Source organism: Heterocephalus glaber, unplaced genomic scaffold (assembly GCF_053883595.1).
Source record: "Heterocephalus glaber isolate CG9 unplaced genomic scaffold, H.glaber_assembly_v1.0 deba00001282, whole genome shotgun sequence".
NCBI lineage: Eukaryota > Metazoa > Chordata > Mammalia > Rodentia > Bathyergidae > Heterocephalus > Heterocephalus glaber.
Window position 1 is genome coordinate 92,735 of NW_028258240.1, and position 26,189 is coordinate 118,923.

General features: G+C 48.3%; 2 protein-coding genes across 15 annotated transcripts; both read right to left on the bottom strand.

The window, feature by feature from the left end:
- Positions 1-153: 153 nt before the first annotated feature.
- On the bottom strand, positions 154-15,709 carry LOC147828127 (uncharacterized). 9 transcript variants are annotated; one of them, XM_087211116.1, is made up of 8 exons: positions 14,057-15,709; positions 8,028-8,243; positions 6,869-7,913; positions 6,447-6,641; positions 4,982-5,200; positions 3,244-3,351; positions 3,026-3,149; positions 154-933 (listed from the first exon to the last, which is right to left on the bottom strand). In XM_087211116.1, exons 7-8 carry the CDS (start codon positions 3,097-3,099, stop codon positions 285-287), a joined length of 723 nt encoding a protein of 240 aa, XP_087067242.1. In that variant the 5' UTR covers positions 3,100-3,149; positions 3,244-3,351; positions 4,982-5,200; positions 6,447-6,641; positions 6,869-7,913; positions 8,028-8,243; positions 14,057-15,709; the 3' UTR covers positions 154-284. The 9 variants fall into 9 exon arrangements, with proteins under 9 accessions (XP_087067242.1, XP_087067240.1, XP_087067245.1 ...); XM_087211114.1 differs by having other exon boundaries at positions 4,810-5,200; XM_087211119.1 differs by lacking the exons at positions 4,982-5,200; positions 6,447-6,641 and having other exon boundaries at positions 6,869-7,044; positions 7,865-7,913.
- Positions 15,710-15,992: 283 nt separating this feature from the next.
- On the bottom strand, positions 15,993-22,907 carry LOC147828128 (uncharacterized). 6 transcript variants are annotated; one of them, XM_087211123.1, is made up of 6 exons: positions 22,722-22,907; positions 22,300-22,494; positions 20,815-21,033; positions 19,078-19,185; positions 18,860-18,983; positions 15,993-16,772 (listed from the first exon to the last, which is right to left on the bottom strand). In XM_087211123.1, the coding sequence occupies exons 5-6, from the start codon at positions 18,931-18,933 to the stop codon at positions 16,124-16,126; spliced, it is 723 nt and encodes a 240-aa protein (XP_087067249.1). In that variant the 5' UTR covers positions 18,934-18,983; positions 19,078-19,185; positions 20,815-21,033; positions 22,300-22,494; positions 22,722-22,907; the 3' UTR covers positions 15,993-16,123. The 6 variants fall into 6 exon arrangements, with proteins under 6 accessions (XP_087067249.1, XP_087067247.1, XP_087067248.1 ...); XM_087211121.1 differs by having other exon boundaries at positions 20,643-21,033; XM_087211122.1 differs by lacking the exon at positions 22,300-22,494 and having other exon boundaries at positions 20,643-21,033.
- Between the last annotated feature and the right edge of the window lie 3,282 nt (positions 22,908-26,189).

A 26,189-nucleotide genomic window follows, 5' to 3' on the forward strand; every position in this document is an offset into this window, starting at 1 on the left:
TGAGCTGGCACACACCAGCCAGCACACTTCCCTGCCTGTGGATTTTGGCAGCATGTGAACAGGAAGTGTTGGGCGGCAGACTTCCGGAAATGAAACCCTTCAAAGAAGAAATGGACGACAGCACAGAGGAGGCCAGGACCTTGAGACACATGCTGAGAATCTGAGGCAGAGATTTTATTTGCAGTGAGGACAGAGTTGCCTCAGTATGCCAATGAGCTGGCAATTTCCCCACACCCCCTGTGCTCAGGCCTTCCCACACATCCCATCTCAGCTCTGAGCTTCCCTTAGGGCACATCTGCCACTGCCATTGACTTGGGCTTTGTGAAGCTCATGACCCCGAACCACAGGATGCCACTGAGGAGGGACAGAGTGGCAGTGATGATCCCTAGTGGGAACACATAGGGGAAGTGTTTCTTGGTCACAGCCTCTTTGCCCACAGTAAGCGCTAATGGGAAATCAAGGGGGTTTTGGCCAGAAATGTCCATGACATAGTTGCAGCTCACAGCCAGAGCCACACAGCAAGAGTTGAGGCAAAGAAGGAGGACCAAGCTTCTGTAATAGAGTCGCAGGAATTCGGGGTAGGCGGGCTTCAGCCTGCTGAGTTGGAAGGCCGCTGTGCTGAGAATCAGGGCCACTGGCTGTACAAACTTCACCAACCCCATTAGATCTTTCACAAACTCAAACTCAACTGCCTGGGTCCACCCCCTGTGCATGTTAGCCACTACTAGCACATCAACCACTGTGCCAGAGTTGTTTCGCCTGAGAGAATCCTGAGCATCCCAAAGGCCAATGAAGGCAACAAGAGAAACCTGGCTGTTAAGTTCCCACATGCGCCAGGATACGCTGCTCACTACGATGATACCCAACACCCAGGCCACGGAACTAAACAGGAAGGCAGTCAGGGCACAGATGTGCTGCTTCATTCCAGGAAAACTGTAGAGGATGTTGCAGAGGCAGGAAGCCAGAGCAGGAACACCAAGGAAGGGAGAGAAAACAGAACATGAGTCATGGGGAGAGGGGGGTAAATATTTACATGCTGTTGCCCACGTATTAAATTTGTATTTAAAAGTTCTTCAGGGGCCGGGGATTTAGCTCAGTAGTTCCAGTGCCGACCTTGCAAGCAAAAGGTCCCTAGTTTGATCCCCAGTAACAAAACAAAAACAAGAACAAAAACAAACAAACAGAAAAGTTCTGCATAGGTACTGCTGTCCTAAATATTTTACATGAGAAAAGAAAGAAGCCTAGCAGCTGTGTGTGGCAGAACACCTGTAATCCCAGCACTGAGGAGGCTGAGGCAGGAGGATCTAGAGTTCAAGGCGAGCTCGGGCTGCATAGTGATTTATAGCTGGTCTCAGGTGCATACAGATACCTTGTCTCAAAGAAAGAAAAGAAAGTACAACTGAGAAAGGGAAAGACAGAGGGAGGAAGGAAAGAAGGGATGGAGGGAGAGAGAAGAGAGAAAACAGAGAAACAAGGGGAAGGGAGGGAGGGGAGTGGCAGAGGGGAGGAGAGAGGAGAGGAGAGGAGAGGAGAGGAGAGGAGAGGGAAGAGGAGGGAGGGGAGGGAAGAAGGAGGGAAAAAAGCCTAGGAATCCATGACAGCTGTGGGCGAATGAGTTGGTAGGTGATTTTGGAGGACAGTGTGGCAGAATCTTTCAAAAGCAGACATGTTCATGTCTTGTCTATCAATTCCCATCTTGAGAATTCATACTGAAATAAGAGTTTGTACAAATATATGGAGCAATGTTCATTTCAGGGTCCTTTGCAATAGAGAAAATTGGAAGTAACCATAGTGTTGATAAATAGAGGGGTGTTCAAGTAAATTATGGCATCTTCAACATCATAGTGCAATAGTACATGGCCATTACGAAGAACGAGTTAACCCATATGAAATCTAGGAAGAAAAAATAGTATCCAAAATGAATAAAATGTAAAACCCAAAATGAATAATAAAATGCATGGTGTGAACATTTGTGTTAAAGGAAAACCATATCTGCTTTTCTTTATATATACAAGTAGATATGAACACATTTGTTAAAAGTTGAAAAGATGCACACAAAAGGAGTCATTCTAAGGAAATCAGTTTGGTAGAGAGGAGCTTTTCATTCTTATCTACATATATTTCCACAATTTGTTTCTCTATTTGCTTACTGGTTGGTTCGTCTTACAGTAGTGTGGATTGAAACAAGGGCCTCACTCATGGTAGGAAGTGCTCTGCCACTGAGATAAACCCTCAGCCTATCTGTAATGCTTTGTAATGAAAAGCACACATACTTTATAAGGAAAGGTGGCCTGAGCCTGACCTTATGGATCTATATGGGAAGTGTCACACACCACGCCCATTTACCTTTTTAACCCATTGCTTGCTCCAAACTCTACCTATTGGCTTCTTGTGGGTGCAACTTAAAACCATCCTGATGCACCTCATATGCAGCAAATATCTTGTATGAAGCAAAGCATACACTTCACATTTAGATTGGGAACTCAGTTATTTGTCTCCCCTGTCAATTCAAATGCATGGAAGTGTCAGGGGTAATAACAAATTGCAGTTGGGGGGCCACCCCTGGGGTTGATTCCCAGAAAGGTGGTGGTAATGTCTGCCCAAGCATGTGGGCGATGTGGGCGCTGCCCATGCAAATCATTCTAGGGGCCTCCAAAGTCCATCTCCTTCCCATGCAGTCTGCTGTCTCCAACCAGGCCCCAGTAAGCACCAGGCTTCCTTGGGATGTGCTTTCTCATGAGGGGAAGGCAGCTGGCTACTGTGAAAGTTGCCTTGTGAGACAGGGGTGGAAATGATGGCCAGGTTTGAGAATTCACTGTCCAGAGCACTTCCTTGCCAAAGGAGATCTGAGGGAATGGACCACAGGATCAGGCACTTTTGATGGAGAGAGGGCATCAGCAAGGAGAATGCTGCAGTTGTCAGGAAAATGTGCTAGTTTGGGGTGGATCTGGTGATGTCTGTGTAGGGACATGTTTTTCTCAAAGGCCAAGTAAGAGAACTACATGTAACTTCTCTACACATTTACCTAGGGGTGCGGAGGGTCACCGTCCACAACAGAAAGATGGAATGATAACTATCCTTTGCAGAAGTAGGAATCATTCTTCACGAAGAGGAAAATGTCCAACCAATAATGAAAAGTGATGAACCACCTACAGGAAGAGAAGTATTGTTAGGTAAAATTTGAGGTAGTAAACAAGGCCTACAACATCCTTGGCTCCCATAAAATAGTCACTACAGCTTTACCCTGTGTTTTGCATAACACAGGCCCTTGTGTCAGTGCTGTGTGCATATGGGTACGTTCAATCCTCAGAGTCCAGTAACAGATGTAAAATTGTGATCCCCGTCTTACTGCTGAGGAGAAAGAGCACAAAGAGATGCAGGACATATGCAAGTTCAATAAGCGACATAGACATAAATGGCAGTGCAGAATCCAGAGCCCTCACACACAGTGCTTCCTGCCCGTCTTGCTACACGATGGGATTTATTCACATCAAGAGAACCAACAAGGGCGGGAGGTGTCGCTCAGGGTACAGCACTTGTATAGCATGCACAAGGCCCTAGGTCCCATCTGCAGTGACACAAAAGAAGAGTGTCAACACGCAGATGACTCCCATCAATTATAATAATGCCTACCCATGACCTTTTCTGTGTCCTCTGAAAATGAAGCCTGAGTGACAGAAGCAGATGGAAACATGTAGAACCCTTGGTTCCTTGCCTCCTCTTGGCTTGAATAAAAACATCTTCAAGGTCAACTCTTTCATCCAAAAAGATGAAAAGAGAGATTTGAGCAAGGGTTTGGAGACATGGGCATCCTTGTGCACTGCTGTGGGAATTGTACAGTGATTCCTGGAAAACTTGACCTAGGAATCCACATGTGAGTCAGCAATGCTACTTCTGGGCATGCTCGAAAAAGAGGTCAAGGCTGGGTCTTGAGAACATGTTTCCATAGCGATGATCATGGCATTATGCACAGTCATTCAAAGGGGAAACAACCCAAATGTCCACTGATGGATGGGAAGATAAACACATGTGGCCTCGACACAGCACACAAAGGGAGAAAACTCTGCCAATGCTACAACCTGTGTGAACCCTGAAGACATCGTGCTGAGTGAGGTAAGCCATCAAAAGGCAAATACTGCAGGGTGCACTTATACAAGACACCTATAGGAGGCAGATTTCCTAGAAACAGAAAGTAGAATGTGCATGCCAGGAGCTGGGAGGAGAGTGAATGGGAGGAGGTGGAGATGGAGTTTCAGTTGCGGACCATAAAAGAGTTCTAGAAACGGATGGGAATGATGAAATATACTGAGTGCTCCTGATCTCAACATGTCAAAAAGACTGAGACGATAAACTTCATGCCATGTATATTTTTCCATGGCAGAAAAGTCTCACTGGAGAAGGCTACAGTGGAAACTGCCTCCAGGGTCTTCACACTCAACTCTGTGCCCAACCCTGTTCTCCTGATCATTTTATCAGTGCATGTTCATACCATCCGGTGTTTCCATTCCCTGTGGGGAGCTGGTACGTGTGCGCAGTACACCTTAGTTCTTCTCTAGCCTCTTTTCCTCCCCTCCTCCCACCCCCCCACCCCCGATCTCCTGATCCCCATCCCTTTCCGTACATGTTTGCGGTACATGAGCTTTCCATTCCTTGTGCAGACATGGTCCGTGCACCTCACACCTCTTCATTCCCTTTCCATCCCCTTTCCCTCCTCTGCCTCGCCCCTCCCTCCATCTCCTGATCCTCCCCTCTTTGAGAAAGCTCTGGGATTGCTGAGTGGCTCCTTGCCTCCTTCCTGGGAATACTCACTTGCTTCCCTTCCTTGGCTGCTTCTTCAAGCACCACCTATATCTCACGGTGGGATGAGTCCCTCCTCACCACACCCGTCCTTCCTGTCTGCATTTCCCATGCAACCTTTTATCTCAGCCCGTGGCTTGCATTGTGTCCCCCAAAGAGACACATCAAGGTCACAGCCCCAGACCTTTAGAATAAGACTGAACATAGAGCCAGGGTCTTTACAGAGGTCCTCGAGCTCAAGGGAGGTGTAGAGGGGGCCTGAATCCAATGTGGCGGTGTCCTCAGAAGATGGGGACAGGACCTGTAGAGGAAGCTTTGTGCAGCACTGCTATGATGTGCACAAACCTTCCTGGGCATTGGGAAGAAGAGTAGCTTGCGTGGCCCGCCTCAAGGAAGATTCATGCTGGAAGGAAATGGAGACACGTAAGTGACAAATGCAGATGGGCGAAACCAGCCTGAGAGGCAGCTGCACACACAGCCTGCAGGAGAGAAGATGCAGAGAGGATGCCACATGGGGCGGGGGTGGGGGGCAGATAATCTTTGAGGAAAAATTGTCCTAATTTCACCCTAAGGAGGAGTCTGAGGCCTAGAAATGGGAGGAGGGGAGGTCACTGCGTGTGGAGACTTGCCCTGAATGCTGGGTGGCTCCTAGGGTGGGGCAGTGAAGAAAGGAAGAGGCAGGAGCAGCCACAGAAGCCTGTCCTAGAGAGCACTGAGGGGGCAGGAGTGGGTCATGGGAGGGGCGTGGCTGTAAGAGGAGGGCAGGGCCAGGGCTGCTGCAGGTGACAGCAGGAGCCAAGCTGATGGCCAAGCCGTCCGGGCAGGTGCATATCCCAGGCAGTCCTCTTATCAGCCAGCTCATCCTGAATAAGTTATAAGGAAGGGACAGTGTAAGTGGTACCCTGGCACCCTGAGTGGGTTTAAGTGACTGTGAGCATTTCTGTAGCGATCACATTAGGCACTGCCCTTGAGGCTGTGGGCACACTTGCTCACGGTGAGGAAGAAAGATCCATTACTCCAGGGCTTAGGGAGTGACAACACATCATGCACTTGATGGCCTCCCTGGGTAAACAGACAAGAATCTCCATGGCTGTTTGCAGGCTTGGGCAGATGCATGGAAAGATCTGGAAGGACAGCCCCTGGCAACCTGAAGGGGTCTCTGTGAGGGGCAGGGGGGTCTGGGGTGACGAGGCCTTGTCCCATTCACAGGGTGTCTTTGTGCACCATTTATTTATGCTCATGAGTAAGGTTTCCATGGAGGAGGCCGAGAAAGACAGAGACACAGAGACAGGCTCAGAGACTGAGAGAGACCCACGGAGACAGAGACAAAGGCACGCACAGAACCTGAAAGACAGAAATTGGGAGGATGGACCGAGCCAGAGAGAGAGAGAGAGAGAGACAAAGGACAGGTGGAGAGAAAGGCACACACAGAGGCTGACAGAGGCAGAGAGGGGCAGAGGGAAGGGTGGGAGGGTATATATTTCCAGGAAAGCTGTTCCAAACCCTTTGCTACGTAAAAATCTCAGCTGCAGAAGACTGCGTGGAAATGGCTCCACTTCTGTGCAAACTAAGGAAAGGATACATGGCACAGGTGTCTGTAAAAGCACAGAAGAGACAAAGGGTCTATATGTGCAGACAACAAACATCACCTCTGGGATGTGGGACAGCGGATGGGGACACAGGTGGGGTCAACATCCTCTTGGTCCCAGGCCACGGCTAATGAAGAGGACATTCCATTCAGTGAAAGAAGCGAGGCAGCAAAGGTCCGGTCCTGGATGACTCCCCTTCTGGGGTCCCTGGAGAGGTAACTCCAGAGACAGACAGGAGAAGATGGTGCCCAGGGCCTGAGGACAGGGAGGAGGGGGAGGTGGCAGTTCATGGCCACCGTGTTTCCCATGGGGACAGTGAGAGAGTCTGGACATGGATGGTGATGACAGTCCCGTCTGCATGGCAACACACTAGGTGTCACTGAGCTGTACACTGAGAACTGGTTAGAAAGGCACATTTGATGCTTCGGGCCATTTCCCACAGTGAAGAGTCCATAAACATGAAGGACAGAGCATCCACTCACCAGCGTGCTGTCTTGCGGGACCCGGTGACAGGACGAGATGATGGCCTGCTCCCTGGGCCACCAGGGCTGACAGGCAGGGCTGCTCGCAGGGTCCTCACAGGCTCCTCTCGCTGGCGTCTTGGTCCAGGAACCAGGAGCTCACACGCACAGGATGGGCCTGCCTCTCAGCTCCAAGCCTTTCTGCGGCAGTTTCCATGGTCACCACACTCCACCCCTCCCCCATCCATCCAGTCCTGTGCTGCCAGCTCATCAGCACAATGACGCCCGTCGTCCAGGTTGGCCCTGGCACTCACTGTGCGCCCTGTCTCTCTGCCATCATCCGGGTACAGCATATTCACCCATGGGTTATCAAGATCCATGTGACTGATTCTGACCAGTTTCCTCTCCCTTTATTTTTCGACCCTCCAAAGCAGGCCCTAACCCACCTCATGTGGAGACGAGGAAGGACAGTCTTAACAAAACCATGGCCCTGCTGGGGATTTAGCTCAGGGGTGCCGCCCCCTGCCTTGCAAGCACCAGGTCCTGAGTTCAATCCCAGGTACCAAAAAACAAAAACAGTGGCCCTGGATCAATGGGAGGATGAGCAGGAGGAGCCCCCAACTGCATGTGGTTTCCTTGAGAAAGGCCACTGAACACCAGCACACTCAGCCAGATGCTCTTGAACTTGGGCCAATGACCCCTTCCACTTGGGTCTTGAACTACTCTTACAGGAAGGAGGCCACATGGGGAGGACAAGGCAACAACCTGCGGGGCGGGTCCCTCAAGTGTGAAAAAGGGGCCTGCTCAGGGTGGGGACAGGAGTTGAGAAGGACCTTCTGCCAAGACAGGGCTGCCCGAAAGGACCAAAGGCCCAGCAGGCTTTCCTCAGCTGCACATGTCCCCCAGGCATCCAAATCCCAGGACATTCGTATTTGCCAGCCATTGCACAAGGAGGAATGAATCCCTTCCAAGAAGTGAGGGGAGATGTGTACAGAGATTTAAGGAGAAAGTCCATACCATGAGGTCAAGTGCTCCTCCGTATCTGGGCTTTTTCTCCTTCCTGGGCCTAGGGAGAGATAAAAGTGTTCTTGTAGTTAGAAATAACCACATGACTAGGCCTTGCCATTTGTGCATGACTCAAATAATAGCACTCATTCCAGGCCAGATTCTTGATACTCACTGTAGCACCTTCCATGCTTTGCTCTCCTTCAACATCAAATGCAGAGATCATGAGTTTCGAAGTAGAACTTCGAGAAGAGAGCGGCGTAGACTCTTTGCTGTCCGTTAGCACAGAATGGCTGCCAGTGCACATGTATGATAGTTAGTGTCCTCAGGCGGCCCGGTGCTTCCAGCCGATCTTCATCAGAAGTAGAAGTTGTATAACTCATAGGTAAATCTAAATTATGAAAACATGCAAATACCCCCAAAAACAAGCTAATGTTTCAGATGCATCAAAATTGAAATGCGAAGGCTGTAGAAAACATACAAATACTTAATTTTGTCTGTTAGAGAATATTACACACTTAAGAAATATATATTGATTTTTATGATTTGCTTTGTGTCACTCAGCATAATGACCTGGAGATGAACTCAGATTGTTGCCTGTACCACCTTTGTGTTGTTTTCGCTTACGGCTTGGTATGTCTTATAGAAAACAGAGCTTTTCTGTTTTCTCTTAGTGGTACTGGGGAACAAACCCAGTGACACTCTGCCAGCGAGTTGCTACCTGGCCCCGTTTATTTAGTTTTTCATTTTGACACAGGGACTCCCTAAGTTACCCTGTCGGGCCTTGAAGTTGCCATCCATCCTACTGTGTAGCAGGGATTACAGATATGCACCATAAGCTTCTGACTAATGATCTTTTATCCACTCCCACAGATAAGGACAACTGGTTTTCTCCCATGATTTGGTCTTTACCCAGAGAGCTGCTGTGAACATCCATATGCAGTTTTCGTGTGTGTGCCTGCAAGTCTGGCCTCTGGCTACCTGTCCTGGGTGTGATCATCCTGAAGGCAAGCGTGCCACTGAAGAAGAGGTCTGGTCTGGGGAGCACTGGATCTGACAGAGCTGTATGCTGGGCAGCAGCATGTTCTTTATGGGGAGCCCAGGGAGCTCCTCACCCAAGACGTTGTGCAGCAAAAGTGCCTGGAGTACCAGCAGGTGGCCAACAGTGATCCTGTGCAATATGAGTTCCTGTGGGACCCAGAGCCCATGCTGAAACCAGTAGGATAAAGTCCTGGCCTTGTTGGCCCAGGTTCACAGGACCAACCTGGGTGCTTTCGCACCTCAGCATGTAGAGGCTGCTAGAGGAAGGAGAGAGAGCACCAGCCAAACTTCATTCACAGCTGCTTCCAGTTCAGGGCCTCTCCAAGTTCCGATACCTGGGGTAGTAGTTTCTACCAGACCTAGTCACGGCAGAGTGACAATGTTCACTTGTTGTTCCAAGATGGTATTTCCTTAGTTTGTTCCAAAAGAATGTTAGTTTTCAAAGAATGTAGGTCCTGTAATGAATCTGAAGAGAAACCAGAATGTGTCATCCATGCATTTTTTACTTCTATGAGTAATCCGGCAATGTACAATTTTGGAAGCTTTAATTTTTCTAATATCATTCATTTAGAAGAGCTTTGATACTCGGTCAATGCATGATGTCATTAAGGTTTTTTCCTCCTAATTTGGAAACTGAGAGTTTGTTAATGTTTGCATACTTGTTGGCATCTATATCAGTACTGATTGGGTAATTCTGGACTAGCTTAAAATTTCCTTCGCATCCTCAAGGGGTATGGCCTTTGAATAGCCCTTTTCCACCCCAGAACAGTTGTGGCTAAGCCAGCCTTGTCTGAGGGCCAGGGTTTGATTTGTATGGAGATCCTAACTGAGCATGTAACCCTCCCTTGTAACCACACAGTGTGTAAGCCATGCTTCGAGGTTATCTTGGAAAAGGCACACTCATGCTGTCCCTTCTGTCTCCTCCTGATCACTTTGTGTGCTCAGTACCACTGTGTACAGTCTCCAGTATGAAACTGTGGGAGCCAATTCAAAGGCACTATCCCAATGCATGCTGCTCTGGCTGGCAAGGATTCCACTTGTAGAAATCATGTGGCAAGAGTGGGCCTCCCTGCCTAATCCTGGATCTTAGAGGAAAAACTTCCACTGTTTTCTATTGACTTTCGGACGAGGTTGGGTCCGCTTTCCAAAACATAATACCCACGTCCACAACTCAGAGGAGGAGAGGTCTAATTTGGCTCACGGTTTCAGAGGTTTCAGTCCAGGATCTACTGTCTCTAAGATGGAGACATCAGGGCCGAAGGTGTGGGAGAACCAAGCTGCTCACTTCATGGTGGCCAGGAAGCAGAGCACAGGGAAGAGCACCAGTGAGAGATGTCCCCTCCAAAGGGACGCTCCCAGGGACCCGCTGCCCACTGGGCCGACTTCCTAACAGCACGTGTAGCTGTGAACATCCGTGGAGTCATCTGTGCATGGTGTGGGGCCCCCGTGATCCAATCACCAGTCCAGGAGTCTCTTCATCCAGGGAAGTGGACAATTAAGTGGAACTTTCCAGCCCCACCCCTAAGAGTGTAATGAGGGTGGGCCTTCTGCGGTAGCCTTGTCTTCCCCTCCCCTCCCCTCCCCCTTCTCATCCTGCCCCCTCCCGCCACTCTCTTCTCCTCTCCTCTATTTTTTCACACAGGCTCTTGCTACTGGCCTTCATGTCAGCATGGAGCTCAGACTGGCCCAAAACTCTCAGTCACCCTGCCTCAGCCTCCCAAGTTCTGGGGCTACATGCTGCACTGGCACCGCTAAAGCTTCCTTGATGATATTTGTGTGCTGCTGCTGTCCCAGCTCATTCCCTCTTCAGCAGGTTTGTTTCACACATTTCCAATGAGCATTCTCTCTCCCTCTGATCTCTCTGTTTGTAGTCTCTTCCTGTAGTGCTGTAGGACTCTAGTAACAGGCCCAATGCAGTCTTGTCATTTGTTCCGAACTAACTGAAAATATCATTCTGAGTTGTCCTTAGCAGCTTTTGCACAGAGCAGCTTACGGCCTTCCAACTTCTGTCCCACGGGCTCTGCTAAGCGCTCAGGTTCATCCTTGGCTCTGTGGTCCTTTCCATCTCTTCCCACAGCCTTGCCCACTTCAGCTTTTCTGCACAGCCACTAGCATCCCCTTGACTGCTTCTGACTCCACCCGCACTCTTCCCCATGGCTCTCACTGATGAGGGCGGCACAGCTCCATTTTGAGGGTGTTCTATCACCCTGGTTGCAAAGACCCTTGCAGTGTCCTGGGCCACGAAAAGAACCCTCTCTGGCCTCAGTTACTTTTGAAATCTCTTTCCCTGATACTATAAAAGGTCTAAGACTAAAGCCCACAGTCTTCTATCTCAGTATTCTCAGTTGTTCCAAGAATCCAATGACTGACTTCACTGTCAAAGTCAAAATAAAGTCTCAGAGAGGAGCTTACTCCCTGCTCCACAGCTTCTTAAAGATGAAATTAGCACTAGAAATACACCAGGGGCTTTTTTTCATACCTTGTAAATGGTGAGACAACTTGGGAATCATTTATGAAGGACATCTAGTGGACAGGAATCAGAAGGCAGCTAAACATCCTCCAATACATAGACCTTTAGAGCCTGACACGTTGACAGCACACAGGTTGAAAAAGTCTGCACAGGCAAATAAAATGACACTGTCTGGGATGGGGCACAGACAGCAGGATTTTGGGGCTCCCCAGGTCATTAGAGCGCACATCATATAAATTCGGGAAACAGGGTACTCCTGCTCAGCCTCTGTTATGTGATACGGATTTTATCTCTAGGACTCACCAGCTCATACACTCCTACCCAGTTTTCTAGTAAATGTTTTCTTTCTAATCATTGGTAAAATATCATGATGTTCTGGATACTATTTTTCCATGTGGGCATGTGTGTGTGTGTATGTGGGTGTGTGTGTGTGTGTGTTTGGGCATGTGTGTCTGAAGAAGACCGTCCTTACCCAGATGTTGTAGAGATGGTCTTATATATTTCCTTCTAAAAGTATCATCAGGGAGCTTATTTTATTCTGCGTGGTTTAAGCTATGGGGATAAATTTATCTTTTCCTGTGGATAATCAATTGGCCTAGCTGTTTAAAAGTTCTATTCCTGGCCGGGCCTTGAGGTGCACACCTGTAATGCCAGCACTCAGGAGGCTGAGGCAGGAGGATCACCGAGAGTTCGAGGCCAGCCTGGACTACATAGTGAGTTCAGGGCCAGCCTGAACTACAAAGGGAGACCCTGCCACAAAACAAAACAAAACAAAGTGCTATTCTTTTTCCACATTTCAATGCCACATGGGTCATAGGCCAAGCTGTCCCATGTTGGTAAATCTGTTTCCAGGAACTCTATTCCATCGTCCTCTTTGTGAATCTCTTTGCAATGAAACAGCTTTATTGAGATTTAATTGATAGGGAGGAAATTGCACATACTCAAAATATAAAATTTGGTAAGGTTTAAAAAACAATCTTAACCATTTCAAGTATAGAGTTCTACAGAGTCACACTGCTGTGTGACTAGTCTCTGGAATGTTCTAGTGTCACAAAACTGAGTCTATTATCCATTAAAACTCCCCATCCCCCTGCTACCAGCCCCTGACCACCTCCATGCTACTTGCTGGTTCTGACTTTGATCATTCTAGGTACTTCACACAAGTGGAATCACACAATACACGTGATTTTGTGACTGGTTTATTTCCCTTAGCCTGACGGGCTTGAGGTTCACCCTTGTAGCATGTGACAGGAAATCTTTCCCTTTAAGGATGAAAAATAAGTTACTTATTCATTTCTCCTTGAACATCTAAAAGTATGCCGCTATAGACGTGTCTCTTCCTGACAATAGTACAAAGTATCTGAGTAACCACAGCTTTACAGAAAGCCTGATATAATCAAAGTCCTCTCATACTTTTTGCATGACCACCTGGCTTGTCCATTGGTGCTCTTTTACACTTCTGAGTGAGATAAGATCTGCCCATCGAGCTTCATGAGAAACTGCAGTGGCCACAAGCCCGTGTTCGCCGTAATCCTGTTTCCTTGCTCCTGAACACAGAGTTGGAGTCAATAGCCCAGCTATCTGGCTGCTATTAGTCCTCGTTATGTGAGCAGGAATGCTGCATCCCCCCTCCAGCCAGCCCATAAACCCCATGAAAAGACGCCAAACTCCTTGGGCTTCCAGACAGGTGCAGATAAGCACGGAGCCCTGGCCGCCTCCCTGCTAAGGACTTGTGGCTACAAGATTGAAGGACACTGAGCCACAGCCAGAAGGGACCTCACTTTGGACACAACAGGAGTCAGAAATAACACTACTGTGGGAAGTCACGGCTGTTTCTCCATTTATCAGAGCAACTAATGGTCCCTAAATGAGCATGAAACTCTTGTGGGGTTTTGGTTGGAACTGGAGTAGATGGAGGGGACTCACTAAACTTAGAACACAGGCCCGTTTCAGTGATGTACATAGCCTATACCTTTACTTACTGTCTTTCGAGAATTTCAACAAAGAAGATTTACTCCCACTTAAAGTCATATTTATTTTCCAAAAGCTTCTCTGGGGCTAGGGATCTACCTCAGCGGTGGAGTGCTTGCCTAGCATGTATGAGACCACAGGCTCCATCCCCAGAGCTGAAAAAGTAAGACTGTCACTGATGTATCGGAATGGATAGAGTTTTCTTTGTAATTATTGAAGTATAATTTGTAAATTAAACAATTTAAGTAATTTCGGGTATAAGGTCTGAAGAGTTTTAGTAAATTTTGTAATGGTGGGACCGTGACCACACCCCTGCTACAGAACCTGCTTATCACCCCCTAAATTCCCTAGTGCCTCCCTGTGGTCACGCTCCACTCACTCTCACCACGGGAATCACAACACTGTTTTCTCACTGTGGCGCTCCTTTTCTAGAAAATTCTTAAACATGGAGTCATGACTATTTAGTCTTTTCCTGGATAATCATGTTGACAGTAAAAATTGTACTTTCCTTTCTTCCTTTGCAATTCTTTCACTTTAATTTCTTTCTCTTTCTGTTTAGAAGTTACGCTTACACTTTCCCATACATTTACTGAAAAGCTAAAGTTAATGAACGACTCAGAACAGACTCTAGAGACCTTAGCACTTATCAGCCCTCTCCCATCTTAAGCTTTTATATGCAACTCATAGATAGCCATTTAAAATTTCAATCCGGGCTGGTTTACCTTAGCAACAGGCTCATCATTTCATTTGTTCATCATTTCTTCTTGATCTGGCTCCATTTTGGGTCCAATTGCATTCCTTCCCAGATTGGCTCCTTTGGAAAGCCCTTCATCTGGAACAGTCTTCATTTTGTCCTCATGCTTGAGCAGTGGTGTAGTAACTAATGGACTCAGACTCAGCACTTGACCATTAAGTTCATGTCTTTGAAGACATTTCTGTTTTTGTTTTCTCTCACTTTGCTGTTGGTTGAAAGTCTGTGGTCTGTCAGTCTAGTTGTACATCCTCTATCATTCATTTGCTGGTTTTTCTCCTCTGGTTTCCTCCAACAACTTCTCTTTGTACCTGAAAGTCCCTGCGTTTGCTTATGTGTCTATGTATGAGTCTACATTAATTTAGCCTAGTGGAGACTTCCTATCCTTTCTCAACTTGAGGATTCATGTCTTTCAGGAATGCCGGAAAAACTTAAGCGCACTTCCACGATTGCCTTCTCACCGGCTATTTTTAGTTTACAGAAATTCCATGCACTATTCAATGGGCCTTCTCACTTTATCTTCCCCGCCTCTTACAAACTCTTTATCACTTCATCTATTGCTTTTTCATAATCTGTTTCAGGGTTCATAACTCTGCTTTAGGTTGTAATCCAAGATTCCCGATTCTCTCAGCACCTGCATCTATCCAGCTGTGTAACCATAACATAGCAGTTGATACTTTGGGGATCACATGGTTCATGGACATTGTCACTGTCAAATGTCCCCAGGAAGGGGAAGTAAATTCTCCAGCAGACCCTGACTTAAGGTAATGCATGAGACTGTGCAGTTTCTTGAGGTTCGTGATTTTGTCAGGGTCCTCTCAACACACCAGTAACTTCAGTGGCCTGGGTCACGGGCGACATCCAGACCACTGGGTCTCAGCAGGGACACGGTCACCCCTCAGAGGACACTTGGAAATGTCTGCTCATTTGCATTTTTGCAGTTGGGGGAACGAATGCCACTACTGGCCTCTAGTGGGAAGAGGTTGCGGATGCTCCTAACATCCTCAATGCACAGCCCAGCCTCCCTGTTCCCAAACAACCCATCCCAAAATGTCCACAGTGCCAAGGTTGAGAAAACTTGATCTGCCCTGGAAAAGGAAAAGTGTGGTATGGGTTAATCTGAAAATGGAGTTAAAATCTCCATGGCCTTGTGCTCTGTAGGGAATGATTATTGTAAACACATTTTCTCGCTAGCACTGCCAGACACATAACTCCCCATGCAACCTCTTAGTACCACCAAGAGCTTAACTCCCTATCTCTGCTCCAAGCTTGAACACATTCTGGAATGTAATGTACTCCCTATGAGGCCCACTCTAAGTATGTGTCTTGCTTACCTGCTCCTCCTTGGCAGACCCTACCCCGAACTGATGCATACGCCAAATATGTTTCTTACCTTGAGTTTGACCTTGCTATAGACCAGTCAGTAGGAATGATTTTATGTATGTAACCAATCAACTGCCTGCTCTGCTTCTGTACTAGTTCCTGCTTGCAAATCCTATATAAACTGTAGACAGACAGAAAGACAGGGCCTGGTTCTCTGAGGAATTATCCAACCAGGCCCATCGATGTAAATAAAGGTTGCTTTCTGCCTCCATGTCCCGGGTGCCTGTTGGTATTTCTCATTTGCTGTTACAAACTCACCAATGGGTGCATCTGGCAGACCTCTAAGCTCTGAGAACGGGTATTTTCTGTGTGCACACAGGAGCCTATTTCCACACTCGGAGCCAACCTGGAGTTGGTCCCTGTCACTGACGTGAGCTGGCACACACCAGCCAGCACACTTCCCTGCCTGTGGATTTTGGCAGCATGTGAACAGGAAGTGTTGGGCGGCAGACTTCCGGAAATGAAACCCTTCAAAGAAGAAATGGACGACAGCACAGAGGAGGCCAGGACCTTGAGACACATGCTGAGAATCTGAGGCAGAGATTTTATTTGCAGTGAGGACAGAGTTGCCTCAGTATGCCAATGAGCTGGCAATTTCCCCACACCCCCTGTGCTCAGGCCTTCCCACACATCCCATCTCAGCTCTGAGCTTCCCTTAGGGCACATCTGCCACTGCCATTGACTTGGGCTTTGTGAAGCTCATGACCCCGAACCACAGGATGCCACTGAGGAGGGACAGAGTGGCAGTGATGATCCCTAGTGGGAACACATAGGGGAAGTGTTTCTTGGTCACAGCCTCTTTGCCCACAGTAAGCGCTAATGGGAAATCAAGGGGGTTTTGGCCAGAAATGTCCATGACATAGTTGCAGCTCACAGCCAGAGCCACACAGCAAGAGTTGAGGCAAAGAAGGAGGACCAAGCTTCTGTAATAGAGTCGCAGGAATTCGGGGTAGGCGGGCTTCAGCCTGCTGAGTTGGAAGGCCGCTGTGCTGAGAATCAGGGCCACTGGCTGTACAAACTTCACCAACCCCATTAGATCTTTCACAAACTCAAACTCAACTGCCTGGGTCCACCCCCTGTGCATGTTAGCCACTACTAGCACATCAACCACTGTGCCAGAGTTGTTTCGCCTGAGAGAATCCTGAGCATCCCAAAGGCCAATGAAGGCAACAAGAGAAACCTGGCTGTTAAGTTCCCACATGCGCCAGGATACGCTGCTCACTACGATGATACCCAACACCCAGGCCACGGAACTAAACAGGAAGGCAGTCAGGGCACAGATGTGCTGCTTCATTCCAGGAAAACTGTAGAGGATGTTGCAGAGGCAGGAAGCCAGAGCAGGAACACCAAGGAAGGGAGAGAAAACAGAACATGAGTCATGGGGAGAGGGGGGTAAATATTTACATGCTGTTGCCCACGTATTAAATTTGTATTTAAAAGTTCTTCAGGGGCCGGGGATTTAGCTCAGTAGTTCCAGTGCCGACCTTGCAAGCAAAAGGTCCCTAGTTTGATCCCCAGTAACAAAACAAAAACAAGAACAAAAACAAACAAACAGAAAAGTTCTGCATAGGTACTGCTGTCCTAAATATTTTACATGAGAAAAGAAAGAAGCCTAGCAGCTGTGTGTGGCAGAACACCTGTAATCCCAGCACTGAGGAGGCTGAGGCAGGAGGATCTAGAGTTCAAGGCGAGCTCGGGCTGCATAGTGATTTATAGCTGGTCTCAGGTGCATACAGATACCTTGTCTCAAAGAAAGAAAAGAAAGTACAACTGAGAAAGGGAAAGACAGAGGGAGGAAGGAAAGAAGGGATGGAGGGAGAGAGAAGAGAGAAAACAGAGAAACAAGGGGAAGGGAGGGAGGGGAGTGGCAGAGGGGAGGAGAGAGGAGAGGAGAGGAGAGGAGAGGAGAGGGAAGAGGAGGGAGGGGAGGGAAGAAGGAGGGAAAAAAGCCTAGGAATCCATGACAGCTGTGGGCGAATGAGTTGGTAGGTGATTTTGGAGGACAGTGTGGCAGAATCTTTCAAAAGCAGACATGTTCATGTCTTGTCTATCAATTCCCATCTTGAGAATTCATACTGAAATAAGAGTTTGTACAAATATATGGAGCAATGTTCATTTCAGGGTCCTTTGCAATAGAGAAAATTGGAAGTAACCATAGTGTTGATAAATAGAGGGGTGTTCAAGTAAATTATGGCATCTTCAACATCATAGTGCAATAGTACATGGCCATTACGAAGAACGAGTTAACCCATATGAAATCTAGGAAGAAAAAATAGTATCCAAAATGAATAAAATGTAAAACCCAAAATGAATAATAAAATGCATGGTGTGAACATTTGTGTTAAAGGAAAACCATATCTGCTTTTCTTTATATATACAAGTAGATATGAACACATTTGTTAAAAGTTGAAAAGATGCACACAAAAGGAGTCATTCTAAGGAAATCAGTTTGGTAGAGAGGAGCTTTTCATTCTTATCTACATATATTTCCACAATTTGTTTCTCTATTTGCTTACTGGTTGGTTCGTCTTACAGTAGTGTGGATTGAAACAAGGGCCTCACTCATGGTAGGAAGTGCTCTGCCACTGAGATAAACCCTCAGCCTATCTGTAATGCTTTGTAATGAAAAGCACACATACTTTATAAGGAAAGGTGGCCTGAGCCTGACCTTATGGATCTATATGGGAAGTGTCACACACCACGCCCATTTACCTTTTTAACCCATTGCTTGCTCCAAACTCTACCTATTGGCTTCTTGTGGGTGCAACTTAAAACCATCCTGATGCACCTCATATGCAGCAAATATCTTGTATGAAGCAAAGCATACACTTCACATTTAGATTGGGAACTCAGTTATTTGTCTCCCCTGTCAATTCAAATGCATGGAAGTGTCAGGGGTAATAACAAATTGCAGTTGGGGGGCCACCCCTGGGGTTGATTCCCAGAAAGGTGGTGGTAATGTCTGCCCAAGCATGTGGGCGATGTGGGCGCTGCCCATGCAAATCATTCTAGGGGCCTCCAAAGTCCATCTCCTTCCCATGCAGTGTGCTGTCTCCAACCAGGCCCCAGTAAGCACCAGGCTTCCTTGGGATGTGCTTTCTCATGAGGGGAAGGCAGCTGGCTACTGTGAAAGTTGCCTTGTGAGACAGGGGTGGAAATGATGGCCAGGTTTGAGAATTCACTGTCCAGAGCACTTCCTTGCCAAAGGAGATCTGAGGGAATGGACCACAGGATCAGGCACTTTTGATGGAGAGAGGGCATCAGCAAGGAGAATGCTGCAGTTGTCAGGAAAATGTGCTAGTTTGGGGTGGATCTGGTGATGTCTGTGTAGGGACATGTTTTTCTCAAAGGCCAAGTAAGAGAACTACATGTAACTTCTCTACACATTTACCTAGGGGTGCGGAGGGTCACCGTCCACAACAGAAAGATGGAATGATAACTATCCTTTGCAGAAGTAGGAATCATTCTTCACGAAGAGGAAAATGTCCAACCAATAATGAAAAGTGATGAACCACCTACAGGAAGAGAAGTATTGTTAGGTAAAATTTGAGGTAGTAAACAAGGCCTACAACATCCTTGGTTCCCATAAAATAGTCACTACAGCTTTACCCTGTGTTTTGCATAACACAGGCCCTTGTGTCAGTGCTGTGTGCATATGGGTACGTTCAATCCTCAGAGTCCAGTAACAGATGTAAAATTGTGATCCCCGTCTTACTGCTGAGGAGAAAGAGCACAAAGAGATGCAGGACATATGCAAGTTCAATAAGCGACATAGACATAAATGGCAGTGCAGAATCCAGAGCCCTCACACACAGTGCTTCCTGCCCGTCTTGCTACACGATGGGATTTATTCACATCAAGAGAACCAACAAGGGCGGGAGGTGTCGCTCAGGGTACAGCACTTGTATAGCATGCACAAGGCCCTAGGTCCCATCTGCAGTGACACAAAAGAAGAGTGTCAACACGCAGATGACTCCCATCAATTATAATAATGCCTACCCATGACCTTTTCTGTGTCCTCTGAAAATGAAGCCTGAGTGACAGAAGCAGATGGAAACATGTAGAACCCTTGGTTCCTTGCCTCCTCTTGGCTTGAATAAAAACATCTTCAAGGTCAACTCTTTCATCCAAAAAGATGAAAAGAGAGATTTGAGCAAGGGTTTGGAGACATGGGCATCCTTGTGCACTGCTGTGGGAATTGTACAGTGATTCCTGGAAAACTTGACCTAGGAATCCACATGTGAGTCAGCAATGCTACTTCTGGGCATGCTCGAAAAAGAGGTCAAGGCTGGGTCTTGAGAACATGTTTCCATAGCGATGATCATGGCATTATGCACAGTCATTCAAAGGGGAAACAACCCAAATGTCCACTGATGGATGGGAAGATAAACACATGTGGCCTCGACACAGCACACAAAGGGAGAAAACTCTGCCAATGCTACAACCTGTGTGAACCCTGAAGACATCGTGCTGAGTGAGGTAAGCCATCAAAAGGCAAATACTGCAGGGTGCACTTATACAAGACACCTATAGGAGGCAGATTTCCTAGAAACAGAAAGTAGAATGTGCATGCCAGGAGCTGGGAGGAGAGTGAATGGGAGGAGGTGGAGATGGAGTTTCAGTTGCGGACCATAAAAGAGTTCTAGAAACGGATGGGAATGATGAAATATACTGAGTGCTCCTGATCTCAACATGTCAAAAAGACTGAGACGATAAACTTCATGCCATGTATATTTTTCCATGGCAGAAAAGTCTCACTGGAGAAGGCTACAGTGGAAACTGCCTCCAGGGTCTTCACACTCAACTCTGTGCCCAACCCTGTTCTCCTGATCATTTTATCAGTGCATGTTCATACCATCCGGTGTTTCCATTCCCTGTGGGGAGCTGGTACGTGTGCGCAGTACACCTTAGTTCTTCTCTAGCCTCTTTTCCTCCCCTCCTCCCACCCCCCCCCCCCGATCTCCTGATCCCCATCCCTTTCCGTACATGTTTGCGGTACATGAGCTTTCCATTCCTTGTGCAGACATGGTCCGTGCACCTCACACCTCTTCATTCCCTTTCCATCCCCTTTCCCTCCTCTGCCTCGCCCCTCCCTCCATCTCCTGATCCTCCCCTCTTTGAGAAAGCTCTGGGATTGCTGAGTGGCTCCTTGCCTCCTTCCTGGGAATACTCACTTGCTTCCCTTCCTTGGCTGCTTCTTCAAGCACCACCTATATCTCACGGTGGGATGAGTCCCTCCTCACCACACCCGTCCTTCCTGTCTGCATTTCCCATGCAACCTTTTATCTCAGCCCGTGGCTTGCATTGTGTCCCCCAAAGAGACACATCAAGGTCACAGCCCCAGACCTTTAGAATAAGACTGAACATAGAGCCAGGGTCTTTACAGAGGTCCTCGAGCTCAAGGGAGGTGTAGAGGGGGCCTGAATCCAATGTGGCGGTGTCCTCAGAAGATGGGGACAGGACCTGTAGAGGAAGCTTTGTGCAGCACTGCTATGATGTGCACAAACCTTCCTGGGCATTGGGAAGAAGAGTAGCTTGCGTGGCCCGCCTCAAGGAAGATTCATGCTGGAAGGAAATGGAGACACGTAAGTGACAAATGCAGATGGGCGAAACCAGCCTGAGAGGCAGCTGCACACACAGCCTGCAGGAGAGAAGATGCAGAGAGGATGCCACATGGGGCGGGGGTGGGGGCAGATAATCTTTGAGGAAAAATTGTCCTAATTTCACCCTAAGGAGGAGTCTGAGGCCTAGAAATGGGAGGAGGGGAGGTCACTGCGTGTGGAGACTTGCCCTGAATGCTGGGTGGCTCCTAGGGTGGGGCAGTGAAGAAAGGAAGAGGCAGGAGCAGCCACAGAAGCCTGTCCTAGAGAGCACTGAGGGGGCAGGAGTGGGTCATGGGAGGGGCGTGGCTGTAAGAGGAGGGCAGGGCCAGGGCTGCTGCAGGTGACAGCAGGAGCCAAGCTGATGGCCAAGCCGTCCGGGCAGGTGCATATCCCAGGCAGTCCTCTTATCAGCCAGCTCATCCTGAATAAGTTATAAGGGAAGGACAGTGTAAGTGGTACCCTGGCACCCTGAGTGGGTTTAAGTGACTGTGAGCATTTCTGTAGCGATCACATTAGGCACTGCCCTTGAGGCTGTGGGCACACTTGCTCACGGTGAGGAAGAAAGATCCATTACTCCAGGGCTTAGGGAGTGACAACACATCATGCACTTGATGGCCTCCCTGGGTAAACAGACAAGAATCTCCATGGCTGTTTGCAGGCTTGGGCAGATGCATGGAAAGATCTGGAAGGACAGCCCCTGGCAACCTGAAGGGGTCTCTGTGAGGGGCAGGGGGGTCTGGGGTGACGAGGCCTTGTCCCATTCACAGGGTGTCTTTGTGCACCATTTATTTATGCTCATGAGTAAGGTTTCCATGGAGGAGGCCAAGAGAGAAAGACAGAGACACAGAGACAGGACTCAGAGACTGAGAGAGACCCACGGAGACAGAGACAAAGGCACGCACAGAACCTGAAAGACAGAAATTGGGAGGATGGACCGAGCCGAGCCAGAGAGAGAGAGAGAGAGAGAGAGAGAGAGAGAGAAAGGACAGGTGGAGAGAAAGGCACACACAGAGCTGACAGAGGCAGAGAGGGGCAGAGGGAAGGGTGGGAGGGTATATATTTCCAGGAAAGCTGTTCCAAACCCTTTGCTACGTAAAAATCTCAGCTGCAGAAGACTGCGTGGAAATGGCTCCACTTCTGTGCAAACTAAGGAAAGGATACATGGCACAGGTGTCTGTAAAAGCACAGAAGAGACAAAGGGTCTATATGTGCAGACAACAAACATCACCTCTGGGATGTGGGACAGCGGATGGGGACACAGGTGGGGTCAACATCCTCTTGGTCCCAGGCCACGGCTAATGAAGAGGACATTCCATTCAGTGAAAGAAGCGAGGCAGCAAAGGTCCGGTCCTGGATGACTCCCCTTCTGGGGTCCCTGGAGAGGTAACTCCAGAGACAGACAGGAGAAGATGGTGCCCAGGGCCTGAGGACAGGGAGGAGGGGGAGGTGGCAGTTCATGGCCACCGTGTTTCCCATGGGGACAGTGAGAGAGTCTGGACATGGATGGTGATGACAGTCCCGTCTGCATGGCAACACACTAGGTGTCACTGAGCTGTACACTGAGAACTGGTTAGAAAGGCACATTTGATGCTTCGGGCCATTTCCCACAGTGAAGAGTCCATAAACATGAAGGACAGAGCATCCACTCACCAGCGTGCTGTCTTGCGGGACCCGGTGACAGGACGAGATGATGGCCTGCTCCCTGGGCCACCAGGGCTGACAGGCAGGGCTGCTCGCAGGGTCCTCACAGGCTCCTCTCGCTGGCGTCTTGGTCCAGGAACCAGGAGCTCACACGCACAGGATGGGCCTGCCTCTCAGCTCCAAGCCTTTCTGCGGCAGTTTTCCATGGTCACCACACTCCACCCCTCCCCCATCCATCCAGTCCTGTGCTGCCAGCTCATCAGCACAATGACGCCCGTCGTCCAGGTTGGCCCTGGCACTCACTGTGCGCCCTGTCTCTCTGCCATCATCCGGGTACAGCATATTCACCCATGGGTTATCAAGATCCATGTGACTGATTCTGACCAGTTTCCTCTCCCTTTATTTTTCGACCCTCCAAAGCAGGCCCTAACCCACCTCATGTGGAGACGAGGAAGGACAGTCTTAACAAAACCATGGCCCTGCTGGGGATTTAGCTCAGGGTGGCCGCCCCCTGCCTTGCAAGCACCAGGTCCTGAGTTCAATCCCAGGTACCAAAAAACAAAAACAGTGGCCCTGGATCAATGGGAGGATGAGCAGGAGGAGCCCCCAACTGCATGTGGTTTCCTTGAGAAAGGCCACTGAACACCAGCACACTCAGCCAGATGCTCTTGAACTTGGGCCAATGACCCCTTCCACTTGGGTCTTGAACTACTCTTACAGGAAGGAGGCCACATGGGGAGGACAAGGCAACAACCTGCGGGGCGGGTCCCTCAAGTGTGAAAAAGGGGCCTGCTCAGGGTGGGGACAGGAGTTGAGAAGGACCTTCTGCCAAGACAGGGCTGCCCGAAAGGACCAAAGGCCCAGCAGGCTTTCCTCAGCTGCACATGTCCCCCAGGCATCCAAATCCCAGGACATTCGTATTTGCCAGCCATTGCACAAGGAGGAATGAATCCCTTCCAAGAAGTGAGGGGAGATGTGTACAGAGATTTAAGGAGAAAGTCCATACCATGAGGTCAAGTGCTCTCCGTATCTGGGCTTTTTCTCCTTCCTGGGCCTAGGGAGAGATAAAAGTTTCTTGTAGTTAGAAATAACCACATGACTAGGCCTTGCCATTTGTGCATGACTCAAATAATAGCACTCATTCCAGGCCAGATTCTTGATACTCACTGTAGCACCTTCCATGCTTTGCTCTCCTTCAACATCAAATGCAGAGATCATGAGTTTCGAAGTAGAACTTCGAGAAGAGAGCGGCGTAGACTCTTTGCTGTCCGTTAGCACAGAATGGCTGCCAGTGCACATGTATGATAGTTAGTGTCCTCAGGCGGCCCGGTGCTTCCAGCCGATCTTCATCAGAAGTAGAAGTTGTATAAACTCATAGGTAAAATCTAAATTATGAAAACATGCAATACCCCCAAAAACAAGCTAATGTTTCAGATGCATCAAAATTGAAATGCGAAGGCTGTAGTAGAAAACATACAAATACTTAATTTTGTCTGTTAGAGAATATTACACACTTAAGAAATATATATTGATTTTTATGATTTGCTTTGTGTCACTCAGCATAATGACCTGGAGATGAACTCAGATTGTTGCCTGTACCACCTTTGTGTTGTTTTCGCTTACGGACTTGGTATGTCTTATAGAAAACAGAGCTTTTCTGTTTTCTCTTAGTGGTACTGGGGAACAAACCAGTGACACTCTGCCAGCGAGTTGCTACCTGGCCCCGTTTATTTAGTTTTTCATTTTGACACAGGGACTCCCTAAGTTACCCTGTCGGGCCTTGAAGTTGCCATCCATCCTACTGTGTAGCAGGGATTACAGATATGCACCATAAGCTTCTGACTAATGATTTTATCCACTCCCACAGATAAGGACAACTGGTTTTCTCCCATGATTTGGTCTTTTACCCAGAGAGCTGCTGTGAACATCCATATGCAGTTTTCGTGTGTGTGTGCCTGCAAGTCTGGCCTCTGGCTACCTGTCCTGGGTGTGATCATCCTGAAGGCAAGCGTGCCACTGAAGAAGAGGTCTGGTCTGGGGAGCACTGGATCTGACAGAGCTGTATGCTGGGCAGCAGCATGTTCTTTATGGGGAGCCCAGGAGCTCCTCACCCAAGACGTTGTGCAGCAAAAGTGCCTGGAGTACCAGCAGGTGGCCAACAGTGATCCTGTGCAATATGAGTTCCTGTGGGACCAGAGCCCATGCTGAAACCAGTAGGATAAAGTCCTGGCCTTGTTGGCCCAGGTTCACAGGACCAACTGGGTGCTTTCGCACCTCAGCATGTAGAGGCTGCTAGAGGAAGGAGAGAGAGCACCAGCCAAACTTCATTCACAGCTGCTTCCAGTTCAGGGCCTCTCCAAGTTCCGATACCTGGGGTAGTAGTTTCTACCAGACCTAGTCACGGCAGAGTGACAATGTTCACTTGTTGTTCCAAGATGGTATTTCCTTAGTTTGTTCCAAAAGAATGTTAGTTTTCAAAGAATGTAGGTCCTGTAATGAATCTGAAGAGAAACCAGAATGTGTCATCCATGCATTTTTTTACTTCTATGAGTAATCGGCAATGTACAATTTTGGAAGCTTTAATTTTTCTAATATCATTCATTTAGAAGAGCTTTGATACTCGGTCAATGCATGATGTCATTAAGGTTTTTTCCTCCTAATTTGGAAACTGAGAGTTTGTTAATGTTTGCATACTTGTTGGCATCTATATCAGTACTGATTGGGTAATTCTGGACTAGCTTAAAATTTCCTTCGCATCCTCAAGGGGTATGGCCTTTGAATAGCCCTTTTCCACCCCAGAACAGTTGTGGCTAAGCCAGCCTTGTCTGAGGGCCAGGGTTTGATTTGTATGGAGATCCTAACTTGCATGTAACCCTCCCTTGTAACCACACAGTGTGTAAGCCATGCTTCGAGGTTATCTTGGAAAAGGCACACTCATGCTGTCCTTCTGTCTCCTCCTGATCACTTTGTGTGCTCAGTACCACTGTGTACAGTCTCCAGTATGAAACTGTGGGAGCCAATTCAAAGGCACTATCCCAATGCATGCTGCTCTGGCTGGCAAGGATTCCACTTGTAGAAATCATGTGGCAAGAGTGGGCCTCCCTGCCTAATCCTGGATCTTAGAGGAAAAACTTCCACTGTTTTTCTATTGACTTTCGGACGAGGTTGGGTCCGCTTTCCCAAAACATAATACCCACGTCCACAAACTCAGAGGAGGAGAGGTCTAATTTGGCTCACGGTTTCAGAGGTTTCAGTCCAGGATCTACTGTCTCTAAGATGGAGACATCAGGGCCGAAGGTGTGGGAGAACCAAGCTGCTCACTTCATGGTGGCCAGGAAGCAGAGCACAGGAAGAGCACCAGTGAGAGATGTCCCCTCCAAAGGGACGCTCCCAGGGACCCGCTGCCCACTGGGCCGACTTCCTAACAGCACGTGTAGCTGTGAAACATCCGTGGAGTCATCTGTGCATGGTGTGGGG

Bases quoted from the DNA above. Each gene is read 5' to 3' on its own strand.
- LOC147828127 (XM_087211119.1), bottom strand. From the start codon at position 3,099: ATGATTCCTACTTCTGCAAAGGATAGTTATCATTCCATCTTTCTGTTG. The intron at 934-3,025 runs GTAAATGTGTAG...CATCCTCTACAG, and splicing joins GTGACCCTCCGCACCCCTAG to TTTTCCTGGAATGAAGCAGC.
- LOC147828128 (XM_087211120.1), bottom strand. From the start codon at position 18,933: ATGATTCCTACTTCTGCAAAGGATAGTTATCATTCCATCTTTCTGTTG. The intron at 16,773-18,859 runs GTAAATGTGTAG...CATCCTCTACAG, and splicing joins GTGACCCTCCGCACCCCTAG to TTTTCCTGGAATGAAGCAGC.